The sequence below is a fragment of the Diospyros lotus genome, chromosome 14 (genome assembly GCF_014633365.1).
Source record: "Diospyros lotus cultivar Yz01 chromosome 14, ASM1463336v1, whole genome shotgun sequence".
Lineage (NCBI taxonomy): Eukaryota > Viridiplantae > Streptophyta > Magnoliopsida > Ericales > Ebenaceae > Diospyros > Diospyros lotus.
In genome coordinates this window covers 34,840,613-34,859,328 of record NC_068351.1, presented here as the reverse complement: position 1 = coordinate 34,859,328, position 18,716 = coordinate 34,840,613, and the positions used below count along the sequence as shown (strand labels likewise).

The window sequence follows — 18,716 nt, the reverse complement described above, 5'->3', positions numbered from 1 at the left end:
TCTATGTGACCTAAGTAGTATCTATGACATTTTGCAACTGAATGTGTAATGTCTATAGAATTAATGAAGAATCTACCTTATCGGATGACAAGACCCTGTTATCTAATCCGGAATGTTACTTTCTTTACAGATGGTGAATACACAAAGGAGATTAGCAGTAGGGCCTAGGACGCCCAACCAGCAAGGAAACACAAGTGAACATCTGGAAGGCAACTCCAGCCAGGAAGCCGGGAGTAGTCGGCTGGATCAGATGGAGTGAATTTTGGGAAGTGTGGTGGGATTCATGCAAGAAACTCACTCCCGAGACAGCCATGCGGTCAGCATGCTCAATCTTTATCGTCGGCAAAATCCTCCCATTTTCTAAGGGAAACTTGGTGCAGACCCCAGCGAAGGGGAATTTTGGATTGAGCAGACAGAGAAGCTACTGGACCACCTACACTGTAGAGAAGAAGAGAAGGTCAATTGTGCCACCTTCATGCTGCAAGATGAAGCGGATAGGTGGTGGAAGGGAGTCAAGAGGGCAATGACCCCTCGGGCCAGGGCACCCTACATCACTTGGGAGTAATTTAAAGAGCTCTTTAATGAGAAGTACTTTCCCCTTAATTTGAGGATGAAAAAGGAAAGAGAATTCATGGAGTTAAAACAGACCAGAGACATGACTGTCGCACAATATGAAGATGCTTTTAGCCGCTTGATCCGGTATATGCCTATTTATGAAGGAGACGAAAGGATCAAGGCTCAAAAGTTTTTGGGGGGGCTGAATCTGAAACTTCAGAGGGCGTTGAGTAGTATAAATACTTAGTCCTATTCAGAAGTGGTGCTGCAAGCTTTTACCACTGAGGCCAACCTAAGCCGAATCGAAGCTATTCAAGAGGAAAGTCGGCAAGGAAGCAGTCATAAAGCGAGTAAGAAGCTGGAACTTTAGAAGCCAAAATTCAAGCCTGACATTCCGTGCACTAAATGCCAGAAACAACACCCTGGAAGGCCGTGCCAGCTTGGAATGAAGGGTTATTACAACTGTGGAGAAATGGGACACCTCAATCAGAACTTCCCAAAGAAGGGAATCACTTGTTACAACTGCCAGCAGACCGGTCATTTTGCAAAGGACTGTCCCAACTTGCGACTGGCAAGCCAACCTCAAGGGACGACCGGAAATGCTAGAGTTCAGTAGGGAAGGGTGTTTCATCTGACACGACAAGATATGGTAGAAGACCCAGCCGTAATTGAAGGTACCATGCTATTATCTGGTAATCCCATGCATGCATTAATAGATTCAGGTGCAATTCACTCATTCATTTTGCATGCATTTGATAAAGTATTAGGAGACAAACCAGAAAATTTGAATTGTCGCAACCCCAATGGGGAAGTCTCTAGAAACTTCATCAGGATACAAAAGAAGAAAGATTCGGATATGAGAGGTTGAGTTCCTGGTGGATTTAATCCTTCTGGAATTTCAAGATTTTGACATGATCCTAGGAATGGACTTCCTAACCAAGTAGAATGCGATATTGGACTATAAAGCTAAAACAGTCTATCTCAGGAGCGAAGACTTGAATGTCAAGTTTCAAAGGCAGAAAAGAGCAAGTGATCGGAAGTGGATCTCGGCTCTAAAGGCTGAGAAATTATTACGACAAAGAGCACGAGGATACTTGTCTTGTATCCAAGAAAAAGGCACGGAACCGTTAAAGATCGAGGAGGTACAAATCGTCAGAGAGTTCAGGGATGTGTTTCCTGATGAATTGCCTAGATTGCCACCTAAGCGAGAGATCGAGTTTGCAATAGAAATCGTGCCAGGGGCAGGACCGGTTTCGATACCCTCGTATAAAATGGCCCCTGCAGAGGTAAGGGAACTAAAAACCCAATTACAAGAGTTGCTGGACAAAGGATTCATAAGGCCAAGTATGTCGCCATGGGAAGCACCAGTACTCTTTGTTAAGAAAAAGGATGGGAGCCTGAGAATGTGTATCGACTATCGACAGTTAAACATGATAACGGTCAAAAATAAGTATCCACTCCCTAGAATCGAGGAGTTGTTTGACCAGTTACAAGGGGCAAAAGTTTTTTCAAAAATCGATTTGAGATCAGGGTACTACCAACTGAGGATCAAGTCAAAAGATGTACCCAAGACAACTTTTCATTCCTGATACGGGCACTATGAATTTCTAGTAATGCCATTTGGACTGACCAACACCCCAGCAGCTTTCATGGATACTATGAATCGAGTCTTCAGGTCATTCTTGGATAAGTTTGTGATCGTGTTTATAGATGAGATACTGATATACTCTCCCTCAGAGGAAGAGCACGAGATGCACTTAAGAGTGGTCTTACAAACATTGTAGGAACATAAGTTGTATGCCAAATTTTTGAAATGCGAATTTTGGTTGTACCAGGTGACATTTTTGGGGCATGTTATATCGGCCGAAGAAATATCAGTTGACCCGGCCAAGATAGTAGCTGTGACAAATTGGAAGCAACCCCAGTCAATTATTGAGGTTAAAAGTTTTCTAGGACTGGCAGGGTACTATAGAAAATTCATGGAAGGGTTTTCAAAAATTGCGTCACCCCTCACCAAGTTAACTCAGAAGGGGGTAAAGTTTGACTGGAATGAACGGTGCGAAGAAAGTTTTCAGAAACTTAAGGCTAAACTGACAACCATTCCAGTATTGGCTATGCCAAACGGATCAAGAGGTTTTATGGTATACACTGATGCCTCAAGAAAAGGGTTAGGGTGTGTGCTAATGCAGCATGGCAGAGTCATTGCCTACGGATCTCGACAGCTAAAGAACCATGAAAGAAACTACCCAACTCATGATTTAGAATTGGCGGCAGTAGTATTTGCGTTAAAAATTTGGAGACATTATTTGTATGGTGAGAAGTTCGAGATTTTTACCGATCACAAGAGCCTACAATACGTCTTCTCACAAAAAGAATTAAACATGCGGCAACGGAGATGGATGGAGTTGTTGAAAGATTACGACTATACTATTCAATACCATCCCGGTAAAGCTAACGTTGTGGCAGATGCTCTAAGCAGGAAAGAAATTGCTTGTGTAGCCGAAATGATGGTGGTAGAATGGAAGCTAGTTGAAGTATTTAGCCTAATGACGGTAGGAGTAATTTTTCAAGGAAACTCAGCTTACGCAGCTAGTCTCACGCTACAACCAGAATTAATGGATCAGATACGGCAACCCTACGCTGAAGACTCTCGAATAAAAATATGGGTTGACGAGCATGGGCGAGTAAAGAAACCAGAATTTGAGGTAAGAGAAAACATCCTTCATTTTCAAGGTAGAATATATGTACCTCGTGTGAGGGAATTGCGACAAGTAATTTTGGGAGAAGCCCATCGATCCAGATACTCGATACACCCTGGCGCCACCAAGATGTACCAAGACTTGAAGGCTGTGTATTGGTGGCTAGGAATGAAAAAAAGTGTGGCACGGTACGTTAGTCAGTGTGACACATGTCAGAGAATTAAGATTAAGCACCAAAAACCCGGTGGGAGTCTGAAGCCATTGGAAGTCCCAGAGTGGAAATGGGAGCACATTACGATGGATTTCGTGACAGGGTTACCAAGAAGTCCTAAGGGAAATGATACTATCTGGGTGATAGTTGATAGATTAACCAAGTCTGCTCATTTCTTGGCCATGAAGGTAAGCCAGCCAATCAGTAAATTAGCTCAACAGTATGTAAACGAGATTGTCAGGTTACATGGAGTGCCGGTAAGCATTGTATCAGACCGTGACCCAAGGTTCACTTCTAGGTTTTGGGGAAGTCTGCAAGAGAGTTTGGGTACTCAGCTTAGGCTAAGTACAGCCTATCATCCCCAGACATATGGTCAATCAGAAAGGACCATTCAAACCCTAGAAGATATGCTACGAGCTTGTGCGATTGATTTTCCAGGAAGCTGGGAAGAGCATTTACCCTTAGTGGAGTTCGCTTACAATAACAGCTACCACAGCAGCATTGGAATGGCTCCCTATGAAGCCCTGTATGGACGAAAATGTAGGTCCCCGATATGTTGGACAGAGGTAGGTGAACGTCAAATTTTGGGGCCTGAGATAGTTCAGAAAACGACAGAGAAGATAAGAATCATTCAAGAAAGGATTAAGGAAGCTCAGAATCGCCAGAAATCCTACGCAGATACAAGAAGAAGGAAATTGGAGTTCCAAGTAGGCGACAAAGTATACCTGAAGATATCTCCACTAAGAATGGTGACTAGAAGAAACAAGAAAAAGGGCAAGTTAAGCCCTCGGTATATCGGACCATACGATATAATAGAAAGAATTGGACCAGTCGCTTATCGACTCGCTCTACCCTTGGCTCTATCAAACCTCCACGACGTGTTTCATGTATCGCAACTTCGAAAGCATGAGCCAGACTCGTCCCAAGTAATGCCAGCTGAGGCTATCGAGATTCAAGAAAATCTCTCGTACGTAGAGAAACCAATCAACATTCTAGATCGTAGGAATCAAGTCCTAAGGAATAAGTCAATTCCCCTGCTGCAACTTTTGTGGAGAAACCCAGTGAGCGAAGAGATAACTTGGGAACGAGAAAAAGACATGAATCTCAATTTTCCATACCTATTCGAAGACCCCATAGTTAGTATGAGCGAATGATCAAATTTCGAGGACGAAATTTTGTAAGGAGGGGAGAATGTAATACCCTAAGTCACATTGAATAAGTTAAATTATGCTCATGTAATAAATTTAGTCTATATGGTATGTAAACAATTTATTAAATTAAGTTTATGTAATTAATTTGGTTTAAATTAAATTATGTTTATATGACTAATTTATTTAGCTCAAGTATGTTTATGCTAGAAATTATATAAGTATGTAAAAATAAATAAATATGTAATAAGGTATAAATGTATAGTATATGTAAGTATGTATGTATGTACATAATTACAAAATCTGTATATGATATACATATATATAGATATTTATGTAAAAAAAAAAATCCAGAAAATCCAGAATTTGCAGAGCAGCGCGCATGGCCGCTTGCAAATTGATTTTTCAGGGCAAGTGAGGGGTTTTTAATGACGAAGTGACCTAGGTATGGCCTCTGGGACGCGTGGCCGACGGTGGGGAAGTAAGGCACGTCGAAATCGGGCTATAAATAGCCAAGTCGCGCAAGCCCCATGCATCCGAAAATTTTAATTCATAGATCAGCCGATTGGGAGAGGATTTGAGAGATTTGAGAGCGGGGTTTTGATCTTCAAGTCGTGGGCATCATTTCTGGAAACTTTGGTGGCCAACGGAGCAGCAAGGAGGGAGAATCGAAGCTTCGCCGGAAAATCGCAATTCGCTGGAGCCGCGCCTTCGATCGACGATTTAAGGTACTTTTAATGTTTTTTTTTTCAATTTTTATTGGTATATTTGGATTTGGGGGGTCGAAATGAAGGGGAAGGGAAGGTTCGTTTGAAGCTTTGAAGCCCGGAGGGGGCCGCCAGAGAAGAAACCAGCACGGGTGCGTGGGCTGCACGCGCCCGCGAGTAGGAAGACAACGCGTGCAGCCCACGCGCCCATCAGTAAATAGAAAAGAAAAAAAAAGAAAAGAAAAGAAATAAAAAAATGTAAATAAAAGAAATAACATTTTGAAATTTTTTTATTAAATCCGAAATGTTGTTTGTGATTTATTTAGTGTAGAATTTTCTTGAAATGCTAAATTTATTAATTAATTAAGTAGATTTTTCTATTATGGAAATAAAGAAAAAATAGGATTTTAATTCAAAAAATTTCAAGAAAATTTTAGAGTGTTAGAAGTATTATTTAAGAAATATTAGTGAAAATAAATTGAATAAAATGAAAGATTAGATAATTATTATGTAATAATTATATATTTAGCTATTAGGAAATAAGGAAAAAATAGGAATTTAAGTTGAAAAATTCCATGAAAATTGCAGAATACTAGAACTATGGTTTTAGGAATATTAGTAAAGAGAAATTAGATTTTTGAAAGTTTAGATAATTTTTATGCAATTTTTGAGAAAATAGGATTTAGAAATAAAAGAAAAAAAATGGAAGAAATTATGAATGATATTCTAAAAATAAGTTTAATATTTTAAGGAATTCTCAAGGACGAGAAGATTAAGAAATAGCAGCCGACACGATTTTTGAGATCGTCACGCCTTTCGAGACAATTTAGCTGTAAGTTTACCACTTAAATTTTGTGAATGCTTTATCATATTGGCATGCAATGATATGAAATCATCACGTAGAGTGCATCAACGACATGATTATGAAATGTATAATTATACGTTGATACTGTTGATCACACGCATATGAGGCCGTAGGGAGTACGAACTAGCACCGCTGCTTTATCAAGGGTGCACCATACACTCGGGTTTGAAAGAGGTGGCTGCTAAAATGATAGGTAGCATGAGGGGTGCAGTTGACACCTACGATGAAAGATATTGCATACACTCATGACATTGCATTTGGTACCCTTATTTAGATGGTTCATCATCTAACCTGGGTTCGCCCCTGGAACATTCAACATTCCAGTCGGAACTTGTAGTGATGATACCGAGGTTGGAGATGTGTAGTGACACGAGACGTCAGAAAACGAGGAAATGTGCCATGATATTAAATAGTTTAAACATTATGTACATTTGTTAACTTATGTAATAATTTTGTAATAAATGCTATGTCCAGTTATACATGTATGTTTTGTCATGAGTAGGTTCGATTCAGCTTCCGCTTTGTATTTAAATTCTAGTGTAAACATCTCGTCTAACACTAGATAAGGTCTTACGAAATTTCAGAAATAATTTAAAAAAAAAATGAACCAAATTTATTAAGGCATAACACGCCCAAGAAGGCGGGCTGTTACAGTCTAGAAGTATGGTAAAATGTCAAACTTCTAAAAACCAACACTATGTGTACGAATGTTAAGTTAACAACTCATATAGTCGAATTAATAACTCTTATTAATTCTCAATTATCTATGTTGGCCAACGACTCCTCAAGTTGTGACTTCATCATTCACATAGGGCATATACCTTTTAAATCTTACTAAGGTCGATAGATTCCGTCTTGCGTACTCACCTACCTTCGTATGATTCGGATCATACTCAATAACCACCCTATTAGGGACCCATCTTACTAGACCCCATACAGTGGCATCAAAACATGACACTTTTCATACAAGATAATTGTGGTACCTTAGGAAAAGAGATTACTAGCACCTGTCACCACATAGAACTCCCAGTTGACATTTAGTAAGAATTACCATATGGATGTTCTCAAGTTAGGTCATTCAGTGAACTCATTCACTAATGAACACCTACACACTTGCATTAGTGTCACCACACAAGTAGTCAATGAGATCAACTACCTTCCTTACGAGCATGCATAGTGTGTACTGGTCTTGACAGTACTATAGAGGCCCCACTCTATAGTCCAATGACCATGAATAGTTAAAGAATGAAGTATCAGTTATTCAATCCCATTAGTATGATCTCATCATAACTCAATTGACATTACTACACTTTTTGGGACTCATCTAAATTGTAAAATATAAAGATGAACGTATTGCCATGTATTATAAGAGAAATATTGATATTAATCAAAATATGTCCAAGATTAATTAGAGATGCAGCCAACTCACAACTCTTATGATTGGCTCCCAAGTTACAATCTATCACACCCGTGAGGGCCAGCTCCCCCTCACCCATCAGTCCCTATGTGAGGGTCATCCACCCCTCACTCAACAACCGACATTCCTAGGGCATTCATATCCATTAGACATTCAGTTCCAAGCTCCACCATTTATCAACTCACATGCCCTTCCGAGGCCTTATTTTTCTCATCACATTGGTTCAAGTGTACCAGCCCCACCCATGGTTCCTATGGCCGAGTACGAAACGTTACAACAACAGCACGTTGAAGAGATGCAAACCCTTCGTGAAATGGCTGGGATATTGCAAGGTTTGGTTCCTTAAGCCTCGATGTCGGCTACCTTGAGAAAGTTTATACCATAAATAGTTCCGTCCAAATGGGCACATCAAGAGGTTCAAGGAAATGGCTCTTACCGAGAGGCTACTCCCCACTCTTATGCACAATCTGCCCTTCTTCGAAACAACTGACCAAGGTCTCCTACTTGAGGGGCTCCTACCCAAACTTCTCCCCATCGAGGAAATCAAGAAGGAACTGATCGTCGAAAGACAGAAAGACGAAGCCCTCAAAGGGAAAGATATTCTGAAACGGTGGCCAGCACTCCCATGGAAGGGGGTTAGAATTCCTCTAAGCCCGTAACCAAGCAGAATGATGAGTCTGATGAAAACCCTACTGCATTTAGTGCTCGAGAAACAGCCGACATGAAAAAAATAATTGAACGGGTGTTGAAACAGAATAAGCTATTACCCGTTTCCAAGGAACAATCCCGTGGAAAATTACCATTTGTGACAGAAGTAATGGAAAAACCCTTGCCAAGAAAGTTTAAGATGCTTCAAGTAAACCCTTATTCAGACAAGGACGACCCTTATGATCACATGCAAAATTGTGAGTCTTTAATGATGCTTCATGGATGAGACGACGAGATAATGTGTAGGGCCTTTCCATTAACCTTAACTGGGCACGCTCGGGCCTGGTTTAACGGTTTACCCAAAGCGTCCATTTCTTCATTTGGGTAGTTAAAAACGGAGTTTATTAATGCATTCATTATCAATAGTCATAGGAAGAAGAATGCAACATATCTTCTTAGCATTTGATAGGGGAGTAAAGAAACCCTACGCCACTATGTGGATAGATTTCGGAATGCCATGCTAGAGATTTGTAATCTACCAATTGAAATGGCAGTGTTTACCATGTTTCAAGGGGTGAGACTAACTTCTCTCCAAGAATCTCTATCTCTAGACTCGCCAAAATCCTTGGTAGATTTGTTCGTCAGGGCCAATAAATATATATACAATACATAACTAATGAGGATTGTGGCAATGGATGAAGACAGAGAGCGAAAAAGAAAATAACGAGATATTGAAGAGAGGACCCGAAGACTGAATGATGTCGGGCCCCAGTTCAATCACTATACTCAGCTTACCCAACCTTGGTCTACCATATTGGCAGCTATAAAAGGATCAGGCCTAATCAGATTTCCAAAAAAGGTGGATCGACCTATAGGGAAGAATCAGGATGAGTACCGTCAATACCATAGGACTCGTGGCCATTCCACTGATCAATGTCGGGAATTGAAAAATCAAATTGAGATGCTTATCTGGGAAGGGCACTTACAAATATATGTATGAGAAGAAGAGAAAAATAATAGGGAGCCACGAAGAAGGAAAGAGAGGTTGGAAACACAGGAAATACATAATCCAAGACAACAAGAGAGGGGAAGCGACTATAAACAGAATCCCTCTCTGGATAATGAACCAATACATCAGGTTATACACGTCATTTCGGGCAGTAAAACCTTGGCTAGTGATAACTCCTCTTCCCGAAAGGACTATGCCCATTTGGCCTACCAGGTTAATTCAGTAATGGAGGTTAGAGAAAATTAAGGGCCCATTATGTTCACACCTGCCGACAAATGAGATGTAATCATTCCACATGATGACCCGATGGTAATCTCAGCTGTCATTGCAAAGCACCCAATTGAGAGAATTTTGGTAGACAATGGTAGCTTAGTTAACCTTATTTATTGGAATTGCTTCGAGCAAATGCATATTTCACAAGATCGATTGAAAAATATCTCGTCCCCTTTATATAGTTTCACTGGGGAACCTGTCCTAGTGGCTGGTTCAATTCAATTGCTGGTCACATTGGGCTCTAATCCTCATAGCACACCACGCCAGACCTACTTTATGGTGGTTAAAGCCTTATCAACTGCATACAATCTAATTTTTTGCCGTCCCCTGCTCAACGACATGAGAGCCGTAGTCTCTTCCTATTATCTATTGATGAAATTTCCTACAGCCCAAGGAATGGGACAAGTCCGAGGGGATCTATGGAAGGCCCACACGTGCTATGTTGCATCTACAAAAGAGAAATAGAGTGAAGAGACTTTATTGATTGCCAAGCAAATTATGCAAGATTGAGTTGTATTATTTCCTTTATTTGAATTATTTGCATTGTAATAATGTGAGTCCAAATTAATATTGTGGAGGTAGGCATATTTGGCTGAACCACATCAAAATGCTTGTATTTATTTCTGCAAATAAATTATCATTATAACGTCCACTATTATCCATCAGATTTCATCAAGGGTTCTTTCTTGAATGAAAGACCCATTGCCTCGCGCGTAGCCCGGCAAGGAAATGAAAGCTAAAAGCTTGTTACCTCACGCATAGCCCGATAACGAAGTGAAAGCTAAAAGCCCGTTGCCCTGGTCATAGCCTGACAACAAGGGAGATAACAAGCCTATTGTCCCGCGCATAGTCCGACAATAGAGGGAAAATAAGACATTGTCCCGCACAGAGCCTGACAATGGGGTGAAAATAAAATTGTTGTCCTGCAAAAAGCCCGACAGAAATGAGCCATAATATCTGTTGCCTCGCGAGCAACCTACACCGTTTCGCTTGGTAACCTAAGGCCCATTTCCCTACTACTAGCCCAGCAACGAGGTAAACACAAAAAGACCTGTTGTCTCGCTAACAACCAGATCATAAGGTGAAAACAACAAGTCTGTTGCCCTGCTCATACCCAGTAACAAGGAAAAACTAAAATTAATCGCAGACGTAGGCGCTACGCCGAACAGCGAAAACAAAAGATGTATATTCTTTTTAATTGCGGACGTAGGCATCACACCGAACAGCGAGAACAAAACATGTTGCAAACGTAGACGTTATGTCTACAATACCAGCAAGCATGTACACGTAAAACTTGGGAGCTGCGATATTATAATAAAAATAAGCCCATTGCCCCTCTCACAGCCCGTCAATAAGGAGGCACACACATCTCCTTGACTTGCAAGTAGCCTGACAATGAGAAGGCTTAAGATCGTTGTCTCGTGATTAGCCATACGTCAAGAAAGCATAATATCAGTGCCCTCGCAAGGGACTTATGTCGCTTTGCCTGGTGTCTGAATGGCGCAATAGCCATTGTCCTGCAAGAAAAGATGTCATATTCATCATTTTACAAGTAATCCGACAAACTAGGAAATGGGACACTAATCATCATGAACACCCTTGGATTCGGAGAAAATTCCCCAATATGCCAATTCATCTCTCGGCAAAATGTAGATACATAAGCCAATAACGGCATGGACACTCTTGAGTTGATTTGAGGATTTTTCCAAGCCCCCGTCACCTCAGGAGCTGGAAGCGTATGAGGACATCGTATCTATACTCCTGGAAGATGAAGAACTGAATGCATGGACCACTACTGTAAGGGCATGAGCTTCAGCACGTCATGCGAAGACTTTGCCACATCTTCTTGAAGCTATTAGCGCTTATGAGAAGTCGAAATATGAAAATGCTAGAGCTATAAATAACACTGAAAACTTATCAAAACAATGGCCAGATGAAAAGCTCAAGCCTCCTTTTATAGAGGCACGCAAGGAGCAGAATGCCAAAGCAGCTACGAAAGACGTGAAGGGAGATATTGTTACAAAATAAAGGAGGAAAAATGACCTCTTAAAAATAAGGCAGTGCTGTAGGCAGAATACTCTTCCTCCTGGGAAACTCGACAAAAAGAGTATGGAACAATTGTTATACCTGTTAAAATAATAGTCCAAAAAGGAAAAAAAAAAAAAGCCATATGGCAGTCCTAGGAGCCGCCACATGGCAGCCCATCAGGTTGCCACCTGGTTGCATGATGCAGCCAGCGGCTATAGTGGCCACTATGTTTGCTTCCTTCCTTCCCCACACGATAGCATGGGCCAAGGAAAAGTGAGGGGGGTGCTTCCCCCTCCCCCACGCAGCAGCTTGGCCAAAAGAAAAGCCACATTGCCGCGTGGTAGCGTGGCTAAGCCCCCCTTGAGAGACGTCTCTCGGGGGTACTTCACACCCCCGAGGGAGGTCCATCGGGGGTGCCTAATGCATGTCTTAGCCAGCATACTTGCATACAACTTGCATGTGCTCTCGGCCATGCCCCCTCAAGTCGATAACCTCGCAAGACTTTGTCAAAACCACCTCCGAGATATTCGCCAAGAAAATTGGGTCACTCGACACATGGATGCCTTTCTTATCGCTATAAATAAGGGGTCTTTTCCTCTCATTCAGTATGCAATCTCCCACTCTCGTATTTACATTTTTGCCTTCAAGCACTTTACTTCTACGAGGGTTTGACTTAGGCATCAAAGGGTCCGCACAGGGACTTTCACCCGCGCACCTAAGCAATTTTCTTTCCAACAAGTCATCTATCGCTCTTAGCCTAGCCGAGGGACTTATCCATCGCTATCGTGACTCCATAAGAAACTCATTCATCGCTGTCGTGACCCCCCGAGAGACTCATCCATTACTGTTGTGATCCTCAAAAGACTCATCCATCGCTGTTGTAACCCCAGAAGACTCATTCATCGCTATTACTCCACATTGGGTGACTGACCCATCTCTACCGATAATTATTCATCATTTGGACAATCCACACGTCATCTATTGTCCAAAGGAGTCATTCATCCCTTGAGTGAATCATCCATAACTCAGATACACCCCATAAGAGTCATCCATCGTTCGAATCAACTATACAAAAGTCATCAATTAATAATTTCCTTTTTTATAAGTTTATTATTATAACTGTGTAACAACAATATCGATAGAAATGTTAATACATCAAAACATAGCGACGCCCCAAATATTCAATTGTGTGTCCAATTAGCATTTTTCAATAATTTATCTTAATTTTTTTCAAAAATAATATTATTTAAAAAAGTTTTTAAAAAAAAGCCTCCAAACGGCTGATAGCCACCTATAAATAGGGTGAAATGTTGCTTTGGCGCGTGGGCCCTACAATTCTCTATTTCCTAACGCGCTTTCACCGGCCCCATCTCTCTTCGATGAAACGCCGATGAAACAGCTTCCCCTTATGTGTCTGTCTCTCAGAGTTTGATGCGCGCATGGCAGCCCAACTTCGGCCTTCTGAAAGTCGGTGCCGCTTCATCCACGCATCCGTAATCTCTTTGCCTTGCTCGCAGCAACGCAACACGGAGTGATTGCCACTTCTGCTAGCGGAACCGCCCCGCCCGGCGTGGTTTCTTGTTGGAAGCATCGGTAATGCCGCAGAAGCGGCAGCAGCAGGATGACGGCAAGGCCCCGTCGGAGGGCACCGCATCCGAAGACGACCGCGGCAAGCGTCTCGATACTAGAAAGTAAGCGATTTTCTATTGATTAGAACGTAAGCGATTTTCTATCTTCTCCCAATCTCTTTATTGTGGACTGCTGTTGTTTTATCTTTTTTGTGTGTGCTTTTTGCCTTGCTAAATACGAGTTCAGTCACTTCAATGGCCTCTCTGAGTTCAGTGGGAGACGAAGAGAAAATGGTAATGGTGTTTAATCTCTCTTTCTCTCTCTCTCTCTCTCTCTCTCTCTCTCTGTATATATATATATATATATTCTGTAAATAACTTCTCGAATTCATAAAAAGTCTATCACGTGACACTCAATCTTATTGTGAATCAGGGATAGAGATAGATATACGAAACCTAATCTCATTAGGGTTATTGCTCATGAATAGACACCCCTTTGTTCGGTTGTTTTGTGAGACGATATAGGAGACTACTAATTTCTTATATTGTTTTTGAAAATTATTTTCGGGATATTTTTCTGAAGGAACCCTGAAATAGGAAGCTAAAAAAGGGGGCCGTCAATTCTCAACAACCATTTTGGTCTCGAAAGTTTTCATTTCTGAAAACAGAGAAGCGAAAAGAAGAATTTTGAAACCGGAACCAATGCAGTCTTTTAGTTTTTATTTTGTCAATATATAGTTATACGTTTGGAGATATGTGTAGTTGAGTATATTCAAATTTTCTTTGACATTTCCATTATTTAAAAAAAAAAAAAAAAAGATACTGTGAAGTTGCTATGCTTCTTACGATGCAGATGAAGTGAGCTTGAATGGTATAATCTTATTATTGAGGAATGAAATGAATTGATAACTACTGATATTTGAATATGAAATGAAAATTTGTATAATCTTATTGTTGAGGATTGAAATGAGTTTGGTGATACTGATAACTGATAGTTTCTGTATATAGTAAAGAGTTTTTAATTTTGTATAAACTTATTATTAAGGAATGGAATGAATTTGGTAATTGCTAATGTGACCTCAATTCCCAACAACAATTTCAATATCAAAATGAAAATGATATTTTTGTTGTTTCATTTCTGAAAACAGGGAAGTGAAAAGAAGAACTTTAAAACGGAACCAAATGCAGCCTTTGGTTTTCAGTTTTTCAATTTGTATTTATGCATTTGGAGAACTTTTATGGTTGAGTATATTCAATTTTTCATTGACATCGCTTTAAAAAAAAAAAGTGGGAACTTGCAATGCTTCCTATGTTGCAGAAAGTGGGCTTGAATGGTATAATTTTATGATTGAGCAGTGAAATAAATTTAGTAACTACTGATCATTTGAGTGTGAAATGGATAATTTGTATAATCTTTTTATTCAGGACTGGAGTTTGATGATGCTGATAATTTGAGTATATAATAAAGAATTTTTTATAAACTTATTATTAAGGAATGAAATGAATTTGGTAATTACTAATAATTCAAGTATGAAATGAAGAGTTTTGTCCCCTTGACTTCTAACCCGTTTGTTTGATGCTTTTCATAGAATTCAGCTTTTTATGGAGCCATGGATTCGTAGAGTTGTAAGTGCATGCCCTTTCTTTGCTACCATGAGAACTAAATTGAAATATATATAGATTATTTGGTCACTGTAATTCTTACTCCAAATTTGAGCTCAAAAAATTTGTATGTATGGCGTTTGACAGGTTAAAGAAGAAGTTGAATCAGCTTTAAGAAAGTATTTGACTGGTATGGAGCAGTAAGTTGTTAAGCCCTTAAATATACTTCATAGGTAGTTGAGTTGATAAGCCCTTTTGGTGTCTGCTTGATGCACTGTTGCTCTTCTTGTTTAGGAATTGCACGACAGAGATACATTCTGTGGAACCAAGAGCATTACAGTTACAGTTCCTAACCGGAATCTCTCTTCCTGTGTTCACTGGAGCCCGTATTGAAGGAGCAGACTGTAACCCATTGAAAGTGGCTCTAATTGACGACGTTACTAGAGAAGTTGTTTACACTGGACCTGAATCCTCAGCAAAGGTGGAAATAGTGGTTCTTGAGGGAGATTTTGATGCTGATGATGGAGGTAATTGGACACTTGAAGAGTTTAAGAATAACATAGTTCGAGAAAGGGAAGGGAAGAAACCCCTACTCACTGGGGATACCCAATTGAATCTCAAGGAGGGCACTGGTTTGGTGAGGGAGATTTATTTTACAGATAATTCAAGCTGGACAAGGAGCCGTAAATTTAGAATGGGCGCAAGAGTTGTGGATAATTTTGATGGGATCAGAATAAAGGAAGCGAAGACACAATCATTTATTGTCAAGGATCATCGTGGAGAATGTAAGGATTGTAATACTTCTGTGTTTTATAATAGTACGGAGTCTTCTGGCTACCATATAACCAGCCAGTTTTGTTGCTTTAATTGTATTGGTTGTAATGATTTAACACATTGCCTAAATTGCTTATTAATGGAAAACTTACATGAGGTTTCCTTCAGGGTAATGTTTTGGAAACAATAGATTTAATGTTAGCATTATTAGTATTTAATCCACACATAAAGAGCTTGTAGTGGTCAAGGCTAATGCCAGCACACCAAGGATGGTTGATTTCCATCTGTTGACATTTTGTTGGGTGTACTAAATTGCACGCTTGTCGACCATTTGTTGGTTCGAATGAATTTGATTTAACATAAGTAGCTTCTGTTTGCAGTGTACAAGAAGCACCATCCCCCATCTCTACGTGATGAAGTATGGAGGCTGGAAAAAATTGGTAAAGATGGAGCTTTCCACAAGCGTTTGAGTGAGGAAAAAGTCAGCACTGTGAAGGATTTTCTTAGACTGCTCTTTATGGACCCAACAAGGCTTAGAAATGTAAGATATTACTGAGCCCTCATATATTTCTTTTGCAATAAATTTGATAGCATGTTGAAGGCAATATTTTCTGTATGCTATATGTTCCCTTCTCCCCTTCCTAGAAAAAAAAAAAAAAAAAGTTGGTACGATCATAATCCCCTGATTTCAGCTTTATTTTATTCTGAAGGACTTGCCACTTCGGATATAATAATAGGGTCATAAAGAGAAATTCTAACCAAGTTGTTACTGTTAAGAAGGCACTTATACTAGAGTCCACTGAACTCTTGATATTTCATTTTTGCTGGGAACATTTGTGTATATAATCATCTCAAGGCTGCTTTACTGTGGGAGCCTTGTGTCCGTCCTAGATGAGAATGACCATGTCTACATTCTTGATCTGGAACTTTGCACGAAAAAGAAAAGAAATTATTGCCAGTATCTTAGAAGGAACGTCAATTTAGTTTGATTTATGCTGTCTCTCTGCAGGTAGATAGTTGTGTGTGACCTAAGGATGTGTACATCTGAAAGGATAAACCATTTTACTCTTGGTTGAAGTTTTCTAATTGCCGTTGTTTCTTTGGGTTTCTGCAGATCCTTGGCATGGGTATGTCTTCTAAAATGTGGGAAACTACCGTTAACCATGCTCGGACATGCATGCTAGATCCAAGTTTGTACTTTTACTGCCCCCCTGGGTCTGAGTCGAAAACTGGTGTGGCTTTCAATATTGTGGGACAAGTGAAGGGACTAGTTTATGAATGCAAATATGCTGATATTGCTAGGCTGTCTGAATCTGAGAAGGCAATATTCTTTAACAACTTGGAAATGTTTCCTTTCCTTATTTTGTTTCATCTCTCTAATTCCCTTAATTTTCTTTCGTCTTCTCTAATTCAGGCTGAGGCCTGTAAGTTGGTAACCGCCGCATTCAAACAGTGGGAGGATGTGATCTCCTTCGATGATGAGGCTGCTCTTAGTGATGGCATGTCAAGCTTCTTCAATGACGGTCCATGCTCCAACTCAGCCACAGTGGAGACATCTCTTGATTCTAAGAGTTTAACTTCTCAATCGATTGACATATTCAATTACCCACAATCAAGTGCGTGTTCTCCAGATATCATCCCATCCGTTTACCCCAAGGGGAATAGCTTGGATGATCTTAGCGAGTATAGTATCGACAACACTGATCCCCTCCAATCTCTAACCTTCGCCGATGAAGCTGCACCATCCTTGATCTGTGAAACTGAGTCCTTCACTCAAACCTTTCTCGGGAATGAACAACTGCAGTACTTTCGTGCTGATACCAGCCTCGAATCGCGAGCTGATACCAGTGTGGTTGATGGCTTCCTATTGTCTCGCCCCCATAGGAGATGGACAATTTTATTCAGTGTTCTGAGGTGGTTCTCTGTAAGGAGGATTTTGCGAACAAGAAAAAGAACCATGTCAGGGAAACATAAAGAGAGAGAGAGAGATCCGGTTGATGGATGAACCAGAGAACAAAATACTTCATCTGAATGCAAATCTGTGTTTCTTGTGCAGTTGCAATGAAGGAAAAGCGAGTTTTCTTGAGGTTCTATACAGCTAGGAAGGAAGGATGTTTGGGAATTAAGTTTTGTCTCTTTGGTTACTTTGTAAAGTCTTGATGTTTATAATAGCTGTGGGATTGTGGATATCAACAGCAGCCAGCAGCATTCTGATAGTTTGTCAAACCAAGCTGCAACACATTCAGTTAGCCTTTGTGCCATATATCTTCATCCTGAATGGGGAATGGGGAAGCTTTTGGTTGCTAGATGAGTGTCAAAGCCTGCCCTTTCTTTTTTATCTGAAATCAATTCCCCACGAGTATATTAATGTATCTGCCATAACTTTCCTTGCCTTTAACTATATACCAAATCCCCATTGTCATATCAACCCCGTTAATTTTCTTGAGGGTTCTGTTTCGGTGTTTTCGAAATGTTTATGTTTTCAAAATACTAAAAAACGTGAAAAAGAATTTTTGGATGGTTTTTGCAATGTTGTTTTATAATATTAAGTAAATATTTAAAAATATTTTGGGGCTATTCACGAGAGAAATATTTTTGTCTCTAACTTAATTTTTTTAATTTTTTTTAAAATTTAATTCTTGAATTTGTTTGAATGTATTGTAGAATTTATGTTTATTTTTAGATTGAATAATTTTATATATATATTTATAAAAGTGTCTTTATATTTTTTTTATTTACATGTTTTCTTGCTTTTTTATTATATATATATTTTTTTAAAATCTTATTTTTTTCCTATCACATGTATTGCTCGTTTTTGCTTTCATACAAATTTTTCACATTAATTAATTTTGTCACCAAAAGAGAGTTGAAAGGCGTAAACCAATTTGAAGAGAAAATCAAAAGGACAATAGAGAAATTTATAAAAGTTACAAACCTAATCTCTCACATTCATAGGGGCAAACTCAGTTCGTAAATTATTACAACCTCAATTTTTGTATGCAAGTACTAGCACAATTTTACACTATTTTTAGTTGAAGAGTGAAATACTTTTGAGTTTATGGTCTCAATCTAAGTTGCACAGAATAAAAAACGAGAAACGTGCCTTTAGGGCATAGCCCAATAGTTAGGAATGATTCCAACATATGAGTTTTTTGCCTTTACATTTACGGGTATATCTGAGATCAAAATCTGGCGCTGAGTTCTTGATTTAA

The 18,716-nt window shown here is 39.7% G+C and overlaps 1 protein-coding gene across 3 annotated transcripts; it reads left to right on the top strand.

Moving 5' to 3' along the window:
* The first annotated feature begins 12,903 nt into the window (after window positions 1–12,903).
* LOC127790810 (calmodulin-binding protein 60 A-like) lies at window positions 12,904–17,956 on the top strand. Of its 3 annotated transcripts, none has more exons than XM_052320503.1 (7): window positions 12,904–13,251; window positions 14,718–14,754; window positions 14,878–14,930; window positions 15,025–15,515; window positions 15,885–16,045; window positions 16,619–16,825; window positions 16,919–17,956. In XM_052320503.1, the coding sequence occupies exons 1-7, from the start codon at window positions 13,157–13,159 to the stop codon at window positions 17,507–17,509; spliced, it is 1,635 nt and encodes a 544-aa protein (XP_052176463.1). In that variant the 5' UTR covers window positions 12,904–13,156; the 3' UTR covers window positions 17,510–17,956. The 3 variants fall into 3 exon arrangements, with proteins under 3 accessions (XP_052176463.1, XP_052176465.1, XP_052176464.1); XM_052320504.1 differs by lacking the exon at window positions 12,904–13,251 and adding an exon at window positions 13,404–13,422; XM_052320505.1 differs by lacking the exon at window positions 14,718–14,754 and having other exon boundaries at window positions 12,905–13,251.
* Window positions 17,957–18,716: the final 760 nt, after the last annotated feature.